The 19862-nt window shown below is 42.5% G+C and overlaps 1 protein-coding gene across 1 annotated transcript in view; it reads left to right on the top strand.

Moving 5' to 3' along the window:
* Positions 1-19862, top strand: part of nmnat2 (nicotinamide nucleotide adenylyltransferase 2) — a 261204-nt gene that overhangs the window by 190488 nt on the left and 50854 nt on the right. The window contains exon 4 of the mRNA XM_060829751.1: positions 868-946. Within this exon, the coding sequence (XP_060685734.1) occupies positions 868-946 (79 nt within the window). The remainder of the gene's footprint in view (positions 1-867; positions 947-19862) is intronic.

Raw genomic sequence — 19862 nt, 5'->3', positions numbered from 1 at the left:
CCCAGCACTAAGAATTAAAGACTGTTCTAACATTTATTGAATGAATGAAAGGCAAAGTACTGCAAAAGCTGGAAATCTAAAACAAACACAGCGAATGCTGGAGAAACTCAATAGATCTGGCAGCATCTGTGGAGAATGAAACAGTGTTAACGTTTTGAGTTTGGAATGACGCTTCCTCAGAACTCAGTTATGAAGAGCAGTCATACTAGACTTGAAACAAAACTTGTGTTTTTGTCTCCTTAGATGCTGCCAAACTTGTTGAGTTTCTCTCACATTCTCTGTGTTTGTGTCATTGTCCTATAGCATGTTAAGTTGAGACCATGGAGTAACCCATGTATTAAGACATGATCTACCCAACAAAGGCTCTCCCCACCAATTGAAATTGTCGGCCTTCTCCCCACATCCCTGGCCTCCCAATCGTGCACCACCCCTTCTCCCCAGGACATTTTGGCAAATTGGGATGGATACCCAGGGAATGCCAATCTGGGCATGGCTTCCTGGGCTGATCGTGGTGGGCTTATCCAAACTGATGAGTTGGGCCATCACTTTGAAAAATGTCAGCCAATAGGGTATATGTGCTCTCACCAATGATTTACATAAAGTCATCATTACTATCCTCTTGTATTCTGTCGCTATTTGTAAAATATTATTGGCCTTTATCTACCTGTATTCTCATTTTCAGGTAAATGTGCATGGAAACCTCTACATTTTTCTGTTTAGCTCCCCCACCCTGCACCTCACAAGGTGTCTTCCCCTCAGGGTTTATAACCATTCCTTGTTTCTCCTTCCATTTAAGTTTCTGTTGCTAGAATTTGTTATAACTAGTGATTAATGTAACCACTGAAGTAACATATAATGTATCCACAGGGTGGATCCATGGGAGTGTTACCAAGATACTTGGCAAACAACCTGCAGTGTACTGGAACACCATCGGGACCTTATGAAGGTAAGGGGATGACATGACTCAGCGAGCTACTGTTCATTACAAGCAGAGGGGTTGTGATTGTGCTCCCTCTGCTGGATTCACAAAGCTCTCTGTGGTCTCGATTACTGCTACCACGGCTGGAAAGGAACTCAAAGAAAAGGAGAAACACTAGGGAAATGAATAAATTTCTAATTTAACCATTGATGGTCTGATTAAGTTAAAGGCAGACAAAGTAAATCGATAGTAATTTCAGAGATTGGAAATAGCTGAAATGTCTCAGACTGGAGCGAATTGAATCTCACAACCCTTCATCTGGAAGTGGTTACACAATATAGCAGGGCATTGCTGGTCTCAATTCATTCTCTTGCCTTTGCAGTTCAAATCAGCGCAGTTGTGTCAACAGTGCGATAACAGTACACACTGATCCTCAGAGAGCATGGTGACAGCTGTGAGTTTCCATTGGTGGGGGGCTTTCCACTAGATGCCAGATTGCAAGGGTTTCTGGCAGAGGGAACAACAACGAAATGAAAATGGGAATTCATACTGTTTCTCATCATATAATTTCTTCCTCATGGGCCTTCCTCTCAGCCGTAAAGAGGCCAGCGCTCTTGGAGTTTGAAGATTGAAGCCAAAACTAATGTTTTTTGTTAACTTTTATCCTGTCGTTTTACTTCAAAAGACAATAGACAGAAGTAAATGCACACTTTAGTCTGGAGGTATAAAATATGAGTTAATGAATGAGTTACACTGATTTATGCAGCCATCTTTCTGGGAGAAACCTGTGTTGTTTTTTGGTGGGTAAGGCCTGAGGCAATTGCACAGACCGAGGCTGAACCATACATGCTACCCTCAAAGACCTGCTTTGATTTATTTTTTTTAAAGTACTGACAGCAGCCTTGTCAGAACTAAATTGACTTGATTGATCCCTTTGGCAATGTGTACAGGTTGTCTATGTGAAAGCAGTCCAGAATGAGTCAGTCTGTTGAAAGAGAGGAAGTGGTAGTTCATATTGGATGCAGCTGATTTGTTTGAAGATTTGTTACTTAGTTTTTTTTTCAGGGAGACCTTCTTGTGATGAAGTGATAGTGCTCATACCTCTGAGCCAGGAGACACAGGTTCAAGCCCCATCTGCTCCACAACTATGTAATAATATCTCTGAACAGGTTGATTAGAAAATATCTGTTTCTTCAGAGCTGGCCCTCTTGTGGAGCAGTGGTAATGTCCGTACCCCTTAATTAGGAGACCCAGGTTCAAGTCCCAACCTGCTCTAAAGATGTGCATTAACATCTCTGAACAAGTTGATTACAAAAAATGGGTTAATAAAAAGAAAACTGTTTCTTCAGCCCAGTTTTCTTCTAGTGTAGTGATTATCACATTTTTAAAATAAGGCCTCTTGTGCTGCAGTGGTAATGTCCCTACTTCAGAGCCAGGAGGTCCAGATTCAAGACTCACCCGTTTCAGAAGTATGTAATAACACCTCTGAACAGGTTGATTAGGAAAATAAACCATTTCTTCAAAGATCTTGCTTGATATCATATTTTTAGATTTTTGTTATGCCAGATAAATTCTTTGGTGCAATATTGACAACCACTTCTGAAAGCAGATCTCATATCTTCAATAAACTGGAGTTTTCTGCTTACAGCCTGGTTCTTGGGTAAATGGTAAGGGAACCCAGGGACCACAACAAGAAACCCTTATTCCGGTCGTCAGGTACAAGAAAATTTTAAGTGCATTCAGGATTCTCTTTTTTGACTGAATATTTGATCAGAGCAAGATTCTGCCTTTCAATGAACAGATCACTTACTTAAAAACAAGTAAATGTACACACATAATAAAAAACAGTGATTCATAAAGCTCATTATTCTCCGCTGTACAAAACATAATTTGTCTCACTTTGTCACTGGATACAGACTTTAAAATAGAAGCTCATTTCCTATGCTGTTAATTATCCCACAGATTTGAATCTGCCCTACCTTCTGTACTGGCTGTTATGAATTTAAGCACAGATTTTTCTGGTGGCTATAAATAAGCTGTCCACCTGAAAGCTGACTATTTACTTTCATAAAATTAACCAACACAGTTCATTTTGGTACACTTGAGTTTATTGGTCAATACATTGAGTATAAGAGTTGGGAGGTCCTGTTGCAGTTGTACAGGGTATTGGTTAGATGTGTTGCTGGAAAAGCACAGCAGGTCAGGCATCATCCAAGGAGCAGCAGAATCGACATTTCGGGCATAAGCCCTTCTTCAGGAATGGTTTATGCCTGAAACGTCGATTCTCCTGCTCCTTTGATGCTGCCTGACCTACTGCACTTTTCCGGCAACACATTTTTCAGCTCTGATCTCCAGTATCTGCAGTCCTCACTTTCTCCAGGGTATTGGTTAGGCCACTTTTGGAATACTGTATTCAGTTCTGGTCTCCCTGCTATAGCAAAGATGTTGTTAAACTTCAAAGGGTACAGAAAAGATTTACAAAGATATTGCTGATTTTGGAAAGTTTGAGCTACAGTGAGAGGCTGCATAGGCTAGGGCTATTTTTCTTGGAGAGTCAGAGGTGAGGGGTGACCTTAACAAATTTATAAAATCATGAGGGTTAGGAATAAGTGGGTAACCAAGGTCTTTTTCCTAGGATAGGGGAGTCCAAAACTAGAGAAAATAGGTTTATGGTAAAAGGGAGAAGATATAAAAATGACCTGAGGGGCTGCTTTTTCACATAGAGTGTGATGTGTATTTGGAATGAACTGCCAGTGGAAGTGGTGGAGGTTGGTACAATTACAACAATAAAGAGGCACCTGGGTGGGTATATGAGAAGAGAGGGTTTAGAGGGATATGGGCCAAAGCTGGCAAAAGAGACTAGATTATTTTAGGATATCTGGTCGGAATGGACAAGTTGAACCAAAGGGTCTGTTCCTGTGCTGTACATCTCTATGGCTCTATGATTCAACATCCGCTGATGATACACTAAATCAAAGATTTGCTTTTCTCTTATCTATGTTACATTTACGGCTGATATTTGATAATGACACCCAGTGTTTCCATAACAGTATTAAAGATGCAACTATTGAGATCATGTAGCATATAAGATTTCCTACTGAGCTAGAATCAGTCAATATGGTGGAATAAAATTCCCACCTAAAAGAATTCCCTGTCTAGATTTTTGCCTTTGCACCATAAGATGCAATAGTATCATTCCCTGCTTAATGCCCACACTCACACCACTGAGTCAAATCCTTGTGTGTTGAAGCTGCAGCCTGGAGACTTGAGTACAGATACTTCAGGATAGTTCTGACTGTGTGTTGTATCATTGGAGATGGCTTTCCTTTGAGTCCAGGTCCCATCTATTTTTCCAGGTGGGTGTTGAAAGATTCCATGGTACCAGCTTTCGTGCTGTCCTGCCTGATATTTTCCCACAATCAACATCTTCAAAAACAGGCCGACTGGTCATTTTTCTCAATGCACTTTGTGCAATCTTGCTGTGCATGTTCTCCTATTCTGCAGTTGCCCCACATCAAAGCTACTTATTTGACTGTGAACTGCAGTGGGACATACTGAGATTATGAAATGAACCATTCAAGAGAAAATTATTCCATATATTTTACTCATTGAGCCATCAGTCCTCACAAAATCCTCTCATTTGTCCCATGTATTAGAAAAACTTTTAAATGATGTAAGAGGCCTAGAGGTCAGGTAGTCAGTGGATCGTTAACGTTACCAGTGAGCCACTGCCTGCTGATTGAGAAACAATGTAGATGTCATTTGAAGAGGCAACTATACAAGCCTATTTTCCCACCTAAATATTCTTTCCATGTGAGATTATGTAACATCAACAGGTTAGTCTGCAAAAAGTTTTGCTGTAACCAAGTTCACTCCTCTTGACACTAATATATACATTGTCATGTCCAGCCATTCAGGAACAACCTTACAAAGGGCAAATTTACAAATGATGAACATATTCTATAACAGGAGTCAATTGGATAGGTACTGAGTATTTAAAAATTTGAAATGGACAGTTTATAGTTGAAGATGAAACAAAGTAAGATCAATGCTTCCTACTAAAAAGATTGTTTAATAGAATCAGTGTATAAATTTGTTACACTAATCCTGATTATAAGGCTCTTCAATAGAATGTGATGACCACTACAGCAATGAATGCACATGTGTAAACTCTGCTGTAAGAAACATAGCAACATAGTACACATTTTCTAGACCAGGAAATACTATGCAATTTCATAGCTCTTTTACATTAACTGAGACATTTCTTTTTCATTTTTTTTTAACATTTTCTCTGATTTTTAATGAAAACCATGTATAAACTATGAATATTTTGTAAGGATAAGTAAATTTGTGAATGGTAAACACTGGCAGGACTTTACTGTATAGAAGTTCCAAGCCAAAATGCATAGTGATCGGGGGAGGAAATCTGCCTGAATCTCTGTCCTTTCCCTGTTAATTGAATTGGCTCCACTCTTGTTCAAATTGAAGCTGGCTAAATTAGCCAAAACTGTCACTGCATATCTCTCACCCATTTCCTTCTAATCTCTCAACTGAAAAGTTCCTTAACTTTAATTCCTTCCCTTCCCTTCCTCCTGTAATGCAGGCTTTTAAAATGTGATGCAAATGAAAAATAAGGCAGACACTAAAAATCTGGTAGGAGAAAGTGAGGACTGCAGATGCTGGAGACCAGAGTCGAGAGTATGTTGCTGGAAAAGTACAATAGGTTAGGCAGCATCCGGAGAATCGATGTTTCGGATAAATGCCCTTCATCAGGTATGAGGCTTGTGGATCAGGGCTGAGAGATAATGGGAAGGGGGTGGGGTTGGGGGGAAGGTAGCTGAGAAAGGGATAGGTGGATGCAGGTGAGGGAGAAGGTGATAGGTGGGGGGGGGGGGATTGGAGCGGATAAATGGGAAAGGTGATGGACAGGTCAGGAGGGTGGTGCCGAGTTGGAGGCTTGGGACTGGAATAATGTGGGGGGAGGAGAAATGAGGAAACTGTTGAAATTCAATTGATCCCATGTGGTTGCAGTGTCCCAAGGTGGAATATGAGGCGTTCTTCCTCCAGGCGTTGGGTGGTAATGGTTTGGTGGTGGAGGAGGCCCAGCACCTGCATATCCTTGATGGAGTGGGAGAGGGAGTTGAAGTGTTAAGCCATGGGGTGGTGGGGTTGGTGGGTGTGGGTGTCCTAGAGATGTTCTCTGAAATGATCTGCAAGAAGGTGTCCTGTCTCTCCGATGTTGAGGAGATCACATCGGGTGCAACGGATACAGTAGATGACATTGGTAGAGGTGCAGGTAAATTTCTGTTGGATGTGAAGGATCCTTTGGGACCTTGGACAGAGGGGAGGGGGGTGGTATGGAAGTAGGTTTTGCACTTCCTACGGTGGCAGGGAAAAGTGCCAGGATTGGGCTATAGGGAGCATGGACCTGATGAGGGACCCGTGGAGGGAATGATCTTTCCGGAACACTGATAGGTGTGGGGAGGGAAATATATCTCTGATGGTGGGGTCCGTTTGGGGGTGGCAGAAGTGGCAGTATATGCGGAGGTTGATGGGGTGGAAGGTAAGGACCTGGGGGTTCTGTCCTTGTTGCGTTGGGAAGGGTGGGGTTTAAGGGCGTCTTCCGTGAAGTAGAGGAGCACTGAAGGTCATTGTCAACCACGTGGGAAGGGAAATTGCAATCTTGGAAGAAGGAGGTCATCTGGGACTTTCTAAGGTGGAATTAGTCATCATGGGAACAGATGCGGCGGAGACAGAGGAATTGGGAATAAGGAATGGCATTAAAAATCTGAAGCAAAAGCAGGAAATGTTGGTTAGGCCCATGCTAGAGGTGGATATCAGGAACCAGGAAATTTCCCCCCCCCGGCATACCTCCCTCAGAAGAAAAGGCAGGATTTTCATTCCAGAGATGTGATTACAAGCTCGGATTAGGGCCCATTGCCAAAGACAACCACAGGGGCCACTGAGTGCAATTCAGAAATAGATCTAAGTTGTAAATGATACAGTGGTTTTCTATTATTTTTCCATTGCTGAAGCTGTTTCAGCAGACTAATGGGCATCTGGGCTCTCAGCCAAGAATGCATAATGGAGCCAATGAGAGGTCATGGAATGGTTGGAGGTGCATAGATTGGCAAAGGGGTATGACAATCCATTGGGCATGGGTGGAGAAATATAGCTCGAGGACATGGATAAAACATTTTGAGCTTAACATTCAAAAATTCTCCTCAGTCAGACAATGGTTGATGATACCTCTCAGAGGCCATGAACCACGACTGATTGAAAAGCTGGCTCGATTGGATAATAATCTCAGATGGGCTAGAAGGTCGCTAATGGAGCTGGCGAGGCCAGGAGTGTATGCTTGTAACATGACCCCTTAACCTAGATGACAACATTTGATGGTTCTGGGAATCCCGGAATCTGGCACTGGCCACCATTTTAAAAGGTCTTCCAACTCCACAAAAAATCTAACTCAATGTTTCAGGTTGATGACCCTTCATCAGAAGTAGAAAATCTTCCAGTTCTGATCAAAGGATACAAACATTGTGATGGGTTTCTCCAGCATTAGGCTGACAGGCTCCACTAGGGGTGGGTAAGGGCTGGTATTGAGAGGCCAGGGCACTGGTAAAGTGGGAGCTGCCACTTTGGGAAGTCTTGCCTCTGACAGTCACAGGGGGCTCAACATCAGCCCGCCCTGCAAAGATTTTCAAGCTACCATACGCTGTGGGCTTTCCCTGCTTTAAAGTAGTAGCAGCAAGAGCTTGAGGACATAAGACCCAAGGGTGGGCAGCCTGATGCCTTCAGCCCCTCTCATACTATCTCACACAGGTCGGCAACGAGCACATAGGCAGCAGGAAGGAGACAAGCTGGGTTTTATGATGGAGTAGTGTAAAATTTAGCCCATGAATTCTGTTTCCCCCTTCACAGAGATTGCCACCCCTGCTGAGTATTTCCAGAATGTTGTGTTTTCATTTTAAACCCTAACCCACTAATCTTTGAGGCATGCTAGTAGTTTTCTCTTTGCCAAACTCAATATTGCTCTCCAAAATGCTGTGCTGTGAAGCACTGTCAGCAACGTTAAGGCTGCAGCTCATTTATTGTGGGTACTTTAAGGTGTTTGATGAACTGAATGATGCACTTTCTGTGCTCCATTCCATTTCCCTACAGGTATAGACTTGCCGCATTTAGCTGGTGGATGTGGCTGGTAGGAGTGTGGGCTGCTGCTCCTGCTGACAGTTCCTTACTTGTGCAGTATTGGGAGACACAGAGTCTCCTTATTCAGCTGTTGTGGCTCATTCAACAGCTTTAATTTTCACTTCAAAGTGTTTATTTTTTAATTATCTAAATTTGCAGTTGTAACTGCCTGATTGCTGGAGGCCCATAATGGCTTGTACCTACTAATAAAAAAAAACAAGCTTACACAATTCTCGGAATGGAAGGCTTAATTTGAAGACTTTAGCTTTGTACCATAAAAGTGACAATAATGGATTGTCTTCTCTCCTGACGTATTTTTATCATAAATGTGAAAATATAATTCACATTAAATGCAGAAAAAAATATCATCAACCCTCACCAAGAGGTAATTAAACACCCAGCCATATAAAAGAAAGTATACTGATGGATTGTGGAAACTAAACTGTACTAACTTATTTAAATGAATAATACTGTGTTCATATCCTGAATCCTATATTGTAACGTGGGTTGATCATTATATTAAGCTCATGAGTAAAGGAAACATTGATATGATAATAGCAAAAACCATTATTTCAAATTCATTATCAGATTGTTTGCTATTGAAATTATGGGGAGGCAAAGACTACTCGATGTATTTATGTTGCAAGTGTTATGGCAATTTCAGACAAGGGACAGATTTTTATTTTATTTGTCCATGGGATGTAAGCGTCAATAGTCATCCCCACTTGCCCTGAAGAAATGGTGGTATGCTGTCTTCTTTAACCACTGGAGTCCATTTGGTGCAGGTAGATCCAATGACACTGACGGAATGGTGATATATTTCCAAGTCTTGATGGTGAGTGACTTGGAGGGGTACTTGCAAGTGATGGTCTTCCCACGTATCTGGAGCCCTCATATTTATGGAAGGTGGGGTCCATGTGCTTGGAAGGTGTTGTCTAAGGAGCTTAGGCGAATTTCTGCAGTGCATCTTGTAGATAATCACATTGCTGCTGGTATTGAGCGTCAATGATGGAGGGAGTGGAGTTTATGAATCTAATGCTAGTCAAGTGGGATCGCTTTGTCCTGGATGTTGTCAAGCTTCTTGAGTGTTGTTGGAGCTGCACCCCCCACACAAGTGGGGAGCATTCCATCATACTCCTGACTAGTGCCTTATTGATGGTGAACAGGCTTTGAGAGATGCTCGTGTATTCCTTATCTCTGACCTGCTATTGAAGCTTCAGTATTTAAATGACAGTTAGATGCACAGTTATAAGTAGAAATCCATAAGTTACTGTTTGAGTCATACTGCCCTGCCTCTGGTTTTGCTAAAAATGCCATCTCTCTATCTGTATCACCAGTGACTTGCATTAGGTCGTTTGAAATTGTGGTAAACAGAAACAAAGAACTGTGGATGCTGGAAACTGAAATGCAAAATGATGTGTCACTGGACCTAAAACGTTGGTTGCCAGATCTGCTAGCAGTAATCTGTTACACCAGCAATTTCTGGGTTTGTTTGAAATTGTGGTACATCAGCAATAGATACAAACCAATCTGTTCACAAAAGGCTAAACTAGGTCCATTTGCAGACAAAGATATATTGAGGGGCAGGTAGTGTTGAGGAAACAGGGAAACGAAACAGAAGAACTTGGACAGGCTATGAGAGTGGGTAAAGAAGTGGCAGATGGAACACAGTGTGGGAAAGTGTGAAGGTATGCACTTCAGTAGGAACAATAAAGGCAAAGAGGGAAAGGCTTCAGAAATCTGAAGAACAAAGGGACTTAACAGTTCTAGTTCAGAGTTCTCTACAGGCTAACATGCAGATTCAGTTAGCAGTTAGGAAGGTAAGTGTAATGTTGCCATTCATTTCAAGAGGGCTAGAATTCAAGAGCAGGGATGTACAGCTGAGGGTGTAAAAGACTGTGGTCAGACTGCATTTGCAATATTGTGACCAATTTTGGGCCCTATATCGTAGGGAAGATGTGTTAGAGATTGGAGGGGGTCTTGAGGAGATTTACAATAATAATGCCAAGGATGAAGGGTTTGCCAAACAGTTGAAGACTCCGGAATTGTGTAATTTTCTTAGGAGATATGTAATTTTGTTTCCTAGTTGTGGAAAATTACACAATTCCAGACAATTAAACAAGATGGAATTCCAGAAAATGCACCAGACGGGACCAACACCCCACGATTCTACGGATGACCAAAAATCCATAAACCAGGAGTCCCCCTCAGACCCATAGTCTCATGACTCGGAACACCAACTTACAGACTGGCCAAAGAACTACATGCAAGACTGACATACCTAGTAGAAGAGTCACAGCACTCCATCCACTCCACCCAGGAATTCCTAAAAATCATCAAAAACACCAAAACAGAGGAAGACGAAACAATGATCTCATTCGACGTAACAGCACTATTCACCTCCATCAACATTGACCTGGCAAAGGAAACACCACACTTTTAGAAGAGACCATTACACACACACCAACCACCATCAATCACATTACTAACGAAAACATCATGAAGCTAGTGGACCTGTGCCTCACCACCCACTTTACCTTCAACAACATAATCTACAAACAAACCAACGGCACACCCATGGGATCTCCGCTATCAAGATTCATATCAGAAGTGGTAATGCAAAGATTAGAACAAACAGCCCTACCAACCATCAAACCAAAAATCTGGGTCCGCTATGTAGACAACACCTTTATCATCACAAAACGAAACAAAGATAGAAGAGGCATTTAACATCATCAACAACACCCCCACTGGCATAAAGTTCAGGAAGGAGGAAGAAACCAACAACAAACTTGCATTCCTGGACGTCACTGTCGAAAGAAAGGACAATGGAGAACTACAAACCTGCATATACAGAAAACTGACAAACACTGACCAAATACTTAACTACACCAGCAACCATCCCAACACACACAAACCAAGCTGTATCAGAACACTATTCCAATGAGCCACCACACACTGCAGCACAGATGAACTTCGGAAAACAGAGGAGAACCACCTAAACAACGTATTCAAGAAGAACGGATACTCAAAAAATACAGTCCGCAGATTCCTCAAGAACAAGCCACGACAAGCAGACCAAACACAGCCAGAAACCATAACCACCTTACCATATATCAAAGAAGTTTCAGAAATGACAGCCAGACTACTAAGACCCCTTGAAACCCACCAACACTCTCAAACAAAAACTAACAAACTAAAAGACCCAGTACAACCCATGGACAAAACCAATGTCATTTACAAAGTTCTATGCAAGGACTGCCACAAACACTACGTAGGAGAAACAGGAAGAAAGTTAGCCACCAGGATACATGAACACCAGCTAGCCACACAAAGACACGACCCCCTCTCCCTCGTAGCCCTACACACGGATGAAAAAAACACCATTTCGACTGGGACAACACATCTATCTTGGGACAGGTTAAGCAAAGACATGCCAGAGAATTCCTAGAGGCCTGGCACTCCAACCACAACGCCATAAACAAGCACACAGATCTAGATACCATCTATCAACCCCTCAGAAAACGAACAGGAAATGACATCACCCCAATCCCCAGGAACTCCATCCAGGACAAACATGTAAATAGAAAGCAGGACACAACAGCTTCACTTCACTTGGAGGTCACCACTGATGATGTTGCCTAGCCAGGTAATGAAACGTCTGGATATCAAACCTACAGCTCAGCGAGCGAACCTACACCCTAAACCTCAACCTGAGCTATAAACCTTCACAAACCTTGCAAAAATTCAGGGTGATTGTCAGGTCAGGGCAGGGGGTAATTGGGGAAGTGGTCAGGGAGTAGTCAAGGATGGTTGTGAGATTTGGTTCGGGGCTAATTGGGCTATTACAGGTTGTCTGGGAAGTCAGGGTACTGAGCATCAGGAAGGAAAATGTCAGAGTGGTTAGCACAAGGGTATTCATCGGCAAGGTAGTAGCAGAGGATTAGTAGGCAGGTCAGGAGATTTCTCAGGGGTGGAGGAGGAAGTTTGGGCGGCTCAACATAATTGTTGGGCTAGGCGAGGGGTAACTGAGGAATCAGAGAATAGTTTGGAGTTTGAGGGAGGAGTCAAGGGATTGATGAATGTGGTTTGGGAGAGGGTCATTTCTGTAGATAACAGAAATTTCATTTGTTTATCACTGCCTGGATATCCATAACTACCTCAGAACTGTTCAAACCCTCCCAGTCTAGCTCAGAGTTGGAGACTTCTGTGGAAGGTCTCAGCAAGCAGGGGAAGTGCCTGTCAGAAGGTCAGTCCTTAAAGACAGCTTTCGAGGAGTGAGTGCTCCATAGACACATCTCTTGGGGCATACACTCGGTCTCTGGTGATCTCAGAAACCAATGATCTAAGAAATGACTATTTTTTGTCTTTGTTTGTCTTGCTCCTGCATTTTCTCCATCCTTTGCCTTACCCTGAGGAGGTAACAATTGTAGTGAAAGCCACAAACAAAAAAAACCAAAAGACCTTCCAGTTGATCACAACTATCTATCTTGTAAACTTGAACAGTAATAACATTTTACAATAAAACTTCTGAATGTGGACAACTGTTGCACAAGTCAGAAAATAAACTCTGTTTGTCCTCTGAATATTCCAGGTGTATCTCTTAAACTCTTCAGGAAGTTGTAATCTGGAGCACAGATTAATCATCTCTTCAAATGCTTTTCACTTTCAACTTTATGAGAAATCAAAAACCTTCTGCCTTCAGGCATCAGAAAACTTAAATTGCTTACAGAGTGATTGTTGTGACTGATTTAAGTGACAAATCAGAAAAAAATGCGGACAATCTTTCAGCTAAATATCAGTCACGTATCCTTCATATTGACTGGCTTTTGTGTATTCACTGCCTGTACTTACGAGTATACAGGATGCAGTGTGCTCATTACACTGAATCTGAAGGCTCAGTGACCACAGGCATTACTGACCACAATAGAGCTATTTGATCTTTCATCCAGCTCAGCTTGGTATGACAGGCATCATTGAAAAGATAGAGCTGTTCTCTTCAATTGGTATATGTCAGTCATAGAGTCATAGAAATGTACAGCACGGAAACAGACCATTAGGTCCAACCCGTCCATGCCGACCAGATATCCCAACTCAATCCAGTCCCATCTGCCAGCACCCGGCCCATATCCCTCCAAACCCTTCCTATTCATATATCTATCCAGATGCCTTTTAAATGTTGCAATTGTACCAGCTTCCATCACATCCTCTGGTAGCTCATTCCATACATGTACCACCCTCTCACTGAAAAATTTGCCCCTTAGGTCCCTTTTATATCTTTTCCCTCTCACCCTAAACCTATGCCCTCTGTTTCTGGACTCCCTCATCTCATGGAAAAGACTTTGTCTATTTATCCTATCCATGCCCCCTCTTGATTTTATTAACCTCTATAAGGTCACCCCTCAGTCTCTGACGCTCCCAGGTAAACAGCCCCAGCCTGTTCAGATTCTCTCCGTATAGCTCATATTCTCTAACCCTGGCAACATCCTTTTAAATCTTTTTTGAACACTTTCAAGTTTCACATCTTTCCGATAGGAAGGAGACTAGAATTGCTAGCAATATTCCAAAAGTGGCCTAATCAATGTCCTGTACAGCCGCAACATGACCTCCCAACTCCTGTACTCAGTACTCTGACCAATAAAGGAACGTATACCAAACGCCTTCTTCACTATCCTATCAACCTTCGACTCCACTTTCAAGGAACTATGAAACTGCACTCCAAGGTCTGTTTGTTCAACAACACTCCTTACCATTAAGTATGTAAATCCTGCGAAGACTTGCTTTCCCAAAATGCAGCACCTCGCATTTATCTGAATTAAACTCCATCTGCCACTTCTCAGCCCATTGACCCATCTGGTCAAGATCCCACTGTAATCTGAGATAACCTTCTTTGCTGTCCACTACACCTCCAATTTTGGTGTCATCAGTAAACTTACTAACTGTACCTCTTATGCTCACAACCAAATCATTTATATAAATGATAAAAAGTACCAATACCAGTACCAATCCTTATGGAACTCCACTGGTCACAGGCCTCCAGTCTGAAAAACAACCCTCCATGACCATCCTCTGTCTTCATATTTTGAGTCAGTTCTGTATCCAACCAAGTTAAACAGTCTCCCATTTGGAACCTAGTCGAACGCCTTACTGAAGTCCATATAGCTCACATGAACCGCTCTGCCCTCATCAATCCTCTTTGTTACTTCTTCAAAAAACTCAATCAAGTTCATGACTCATTTCCCACGCATAAAGCCATGTTGACTATCCCTAATCAGTCCTTGCCTTTCCAAATACATGTACATCAAGTCTTCCACTTTCTCCTCTTTAAATGGACATTTTTTCAAGATGTCACCATCTATTTCCCTACAGTCTATATCTTCCATGACCTTTTCCACAATAAATACTAATGCTAAAATACTTGTTTAGTATCTGCCCCATCTCCTGCAGCTCCACACAAAGGCCACCTTGCTGATCTTTGAGGGGCCCTATTCTCTCCCTAGTTACCCTTTTGTCCTTAATGTATTTGTAAAAATCCTTTGGATTCTCCATAATTCTATTTGCCAAAACTATCTCATGTCCCCATTTTGCCCTCCTGATTTCCCTCTTAAGTATGCTCCTACTGTCTTTATAATCTTCTGAGGATTCACTTGATCTATCCTGTCTATACCTGAGATATGCTTCTTTCTTTTTTTAAACCAAACCCTCAATTTCTTCAGTCATCCAGCATTCCCTATGCCTACCAACCTTTCCTTTCGCCCTAACAGAAATATACTTTCTCTGGACTCTCGTTATCTCATTTCTGAAGGCTTCCCATTTTCCAGCCGCCCCTTTACCTGCAAACATCTGTCCCCAATCAGCTTTTGAAAGTTCTTGCCTAATACTGTCAAAATTGGCTTTTCTCCAAGTTAGAACTTCAACTTTTAGATCTGGTCTATCCTTTTGCATCACTATTTTAAAACTAATAGAATTATGGTCGCTGGCCCCAAAATGCTCCCCCACTGACACCTCAGTCACCTGCCCTGCCTTATTTCCCAAGAGTAGGTCAGATTTTGCACCTTCTCTAGTAGGTACATCCACATACTGAATCAGAAAATTTTCTTGTACACACTGAACAAATTCCTCTCCATCTAAACTGTCAACACTATGGCGGTCCCAGTCTATGTTTGGAAAGTTAAAATCCCCTACTATCACCACCTTATTATTCTTACAGATAACAGATCTCCTTACAAATTTGTTTCTCAATTTCTCTCTGACTATTAGGGGGTCTATGATACAACTCAATAAAGTGACCATCCCTTTCTTATTTCTCAGTTCTACCCAAATAACTTCCCTGGATGTATTTCCAGGAATATCCTCCCTCAGTACAGCAGTAATGCTATCCCTTATCAAAAACACCACTCCCCCCTCCTATCTTGCCTCCCTTTCTGTCTTTACTGTAACATTTGTATCCTGGACAATTAAGCTGCCAGTCCTGCCCATCCCTGAGCCATGTTTCTGTAATTCTTATGATATCCCAGTCCCATGTTTCTAAGCATGCCTTCAGTTCATCTGCCTTCCTTGTTAGGCATCTTGCATTGAAATAAATGCAGATTAATTTATCAGTCCTACCTTGTTCTCTTCTTTGCCCCAGCCTACCCTGACTGTTTGACTCGTCTTTGTTCTCAACTGTACCAGCTCAGATTGAAATCTTTCCTCACTATTTCTCTGGGCTTTCTCTAACCCCCACCCCCACCCCCACCACCAACCTTACTAGTTTCAATCCTCCCGAGCAGCTCTAGCAAATCTCCCTGCCAGTATATTTGTCCCCTTCCAATTTAGGTGTAATCTGTCCCCCTTGTACAAGTCATTCACAGCTTCCAAAGATCTAAAAATGTGAATCCTTCTCCCGTATATTGGCTCCTCAGCCATGCATTCATCTGCTCTATTCTCTTCTTCCTGCCCTCACCAGCTTGTCACACCAGGAGTAATCCAGATGTCACTACTCTTGAGTTCCTCCTTTTTAAATTTCTGCCTAACTCTCTGTAATCTCCCTTAAGAATCTCAACCTTTTCCCTTCCTTTGTCGTTGGTTCCAATGTGGACAATGATTCCTACTGGCCCCTCTCTCCCTTGAGAACATTCTGCACCCTGTCTGAGACATCCTTTATCCTGGCACCTGGGAAGCTACACACCATTCTGATTTTTCGCTGCTGGCCACAGAAATGTCTGTCTGTAACTTGGACTAGAGAGTCCCCTAACACAATCGATTGCTTGAACCTGACATACCTCTCAGTACATTAGAACCAGTCTCAATACCAGAAACTTGGCTGTCATTGCTACGTTCTGCCTAGAATCCATCACCTCCTACATTTTCCAAAACAGCATACTTGTTTGAGAAGGGGATAGCCACAGAAGACTCCTGCACTACCTGCCTATCTCTCTTACCTTTCCTGGAATTAACCCATCTATGTGACTGTATTTGAGACTTTCCCCCTTCCTATAACTGACGTCCATCACATCTCCTTGTAAATTCCTCATTGCCTCTAACTGCCTCTCCATTTGATCTGATAGGATTCGCAACCAGCAGCATTTATTGCAGGTATTATCCTCAGTAACCCAGAAACACCCACTAAAATCCCACATTCAACAACAAGAGCATATCACTCTACTTAGTGTCATTTTTGCTTCTTTCAGTTTACATACCCATGGTGGCACAGTGGTTAGCACTGTTGCCTCACAGCGCCAGAGACCAGGGTTCAATTCCTGCCTCAGGCGACTGACTGTGTGGAGTTTGCACATTCTCCCGTGTCTGCGTGGGTTTCTTCCGGGTGCTCCGGTTTCCTCCCACAGTCCAAAGCTGTGCGGGTCAGGTGAATTGGCCATGCTAAATTACCCATAGTGTTAGGTAAGGGGTAAATGTAGGGGTATGGGTGGGTTGCGCTTCGGTGGGTCGGTGTGGACTTGTTGGGCCGAAGGGCCTGTTTCTACACTCTAAGTAATCTAATCTAAAATAGCACTATCTTAATCCTCTACAAAACACTGCTCCAGGTTAAATTAATCCTTATGGCTTATATTTTATGTTTAATCAAAAGACATAACTCAATAAAACATATAATCAAGAAAGAACCCACTCTACTCGCTACTGTGGACTTACTTAAAGGCCATGCTTAAAATCCACTTATCTGCTTCCGTGCTGTGACGTCTCCCTGACAGATTCCTCCAAGATCAGTTGTGAATTTCACTGTTGTTTTAAATTTTCCCAGACGCACTCCAATGTCCAGCGATATGTGAATTCAACAGCAAAGGCCAACTCTCTCAGTTAGCAATGTGAATTTCTTTTTCTCTCTCTCTTTCTCTCCTGCACTGACCTTACCATATGCTTCCTTTGGCTGTTCTTCTTCCTTTTAAAAGTGCTGTCGTTTTGACTTTTTTTTCTCCGAAGTTCCAAAACAATGCAACAGTATATAAAACAGTAATTGCTGCTCCATCGAATTCAAGGAAATCACCTCCAACACCTAAAATACCTCAAAAAGGAGCAGCTGTTATAGCCAGAAATTTTTTCCATCCTCCATCTTGGAATACCCAGAATCCAGTCTGACCCAATGTTGTAACTCTCCCATATTGTATACTAGTGCAATAGAATTTCTGGTGTTTCTTAAGTTAAAATTAGACTTCATTGACAAAGCACTGCAACAGTATAAAAAAGAATTTTGCAGTTCTATGTTTGTTGTTTTAACTTGTTATATATTTTCTCAGTTTTTGGAATCTTCTGGTGCCTTGCTTCATGACTAAATAGATAGAACTGCCAAATAATATGCTGTTGGAGCTCTCTCGGTGTTTGATATTTTTGACTTATTACATCAGCTCTGCTCATGGCTGACCAGATTGTGGCCTTTGGTCCATTTTCTTGGCAATCTCCCATAACCCTTCATAGAGTCATAGAGATGTACAGCATGGAAACAGATCATTCGGTCCAACCCGTCCATGCCAACCAGATATCCTAACCCATTCTAGTCCCACCTGCCAACACCTGGCCCATATCCCTCCAAAAACTGCCTATTCATATACCCATCCAAATGCCTCTTAAATGTTGCAATTGTACCAGCCTCCCCCACTTCCTCTGGCAGCTCATTCCAAACACGTACCACCCTCTGTGTGAAAAAGTTGCCCCTTAGGTCTCTTTTATATCTTTCCCCTCTCACCCTAAACCTATGATCGCTAGTTCTGGACTTCCCGACCCCAGGGAAAAGACTGTATCTATTTACTCTATCCATGCCCCTCATAATTTTGTAAACCTCTATAAGGTCACCCCTCAGCCTCTGACGCTCCAGGGAAAACAGCCCCAGCCTGTTCAGCCTCTCCCTATAGCTCAAATCTCTGACCCTGGAAACATCCTTGTAAATATTTTCTGAAACCTTTCATATTTTACAACATTTTTCTGATAGGAAGGAGATCAGAATTGCAAGCAATATTCCAATAGTGGCCTTACCAATGTCCTGTACAGCCGCAACATGACCTCCCAACTCCTGCACTCAGTACTCTGACCAATAAAAGAAAGCATACCAAACACCTTCTTCACTATCCTATCGACCTTCGATTCCACTTTCAAGGAGCTATAGACCTGCACTCCAAGGTTTCTTTGGTCAGCAACACTCCCTAGGACCTTACCATTAAGTGTATAAGTCTTGCTAAGATTTGCTTTCCCAAAATGCAGCACCTCGCATTTAGAACATAGAACATAGAACATAGAAAAATACAGTGCAGTACAGTCCCTTCGGCCCTCGATGTTGCGCCGATCCAAGCCCACCTAACCTACACTAGCCCACTTTCCTCCATATGCCTATCCAATGCCCGTTTAAATGCCCATAAAGAGGGAGAGTCCACCACTGTTACTGGCAGGGCATTCCATGAACTCACGACTCGCTGATGTTAACCCTAACATCAGTCCTATACCTACCACCCCTTAATTTAAAGCTAGGCCCCCTCATAATAGCTGACGTAATTTATCTGAATTAAACTCCATCTGCCACTTCTCAGCCCATTGGCCCATCTGGTCCAGATCCGGTTGTAATCTGAGGTAACCCTCTTCGCTGTCCACTACACTTCCAATTTTGGTATCGTCTGCAAACTTACTAACTGTACCTCTTATGCTCGCATCCAAATCATTTATGTAAATGACAAAAAGTGGAAGACCCAGCACCGATTTTTGTGGCACTCCATTGATCACAGGTCTCCAGTCTGAAAACCAACCCTTCAGCACCACCCTCTGACTTCTACCTTTGAGCCAGTTCTGAATCCAAATGGCTAGTTCTCCCTTAATTCCATGAGATCTAACCTTGCTAATCAGTCTCCCATGAGGAACCTTGTTGAACACCTTACTGAAGTCCATATAGATCACATCTCTGCCCTCATCAATCCTCTTTGTTACTTCTTCAAAAAGCTCAATCAAGTTTGTGAGACATGATTTCCCACATACAAAGCCATGTTGACTATCCCTAATCAGTCCTTGCCTTTCCAAATACAGGTACATCCTGTCCTTCAGGATTCCCTCCAACAACTTGCCCACCACCGACGTCAGGCTCACTGGTCTACAGTTCGCTGGCTTATCCTTACCATCCTTCTTTAGCAGTGGCACAACGTTAGCCAACCTCCAGCCTTCCAGTACCTCATCTGTGACTATCAATGCTACAAATATCTCAGCAAGAGGCCCAGCAATCACTTCCCTAACTTCTCACAGAGTTTGAGGGTACAACTCATCAGTTCCTGGGGATTTA

Source organism: Hemiscyllium ocellatum, chromosome 9, assembly GCF_020745735.1.
Source record: "Hemiscyllium ocellatum isolate sHemOce1 chromosome 9, sHemOce1.pat.X.cur, whole genome shotgun sequence".
NCBI lineage: Eukaryota > Metazoa > Chordata > Chondrichthyes > Orectolobiformes > Hemiscylliidae > Hemiscyllium > Hemiscyllium ocellatum.
Note: the sequence above shows the minus strand (reverse complement) of the source record. Positions and strands in the feature narration are given on the sequence as shown.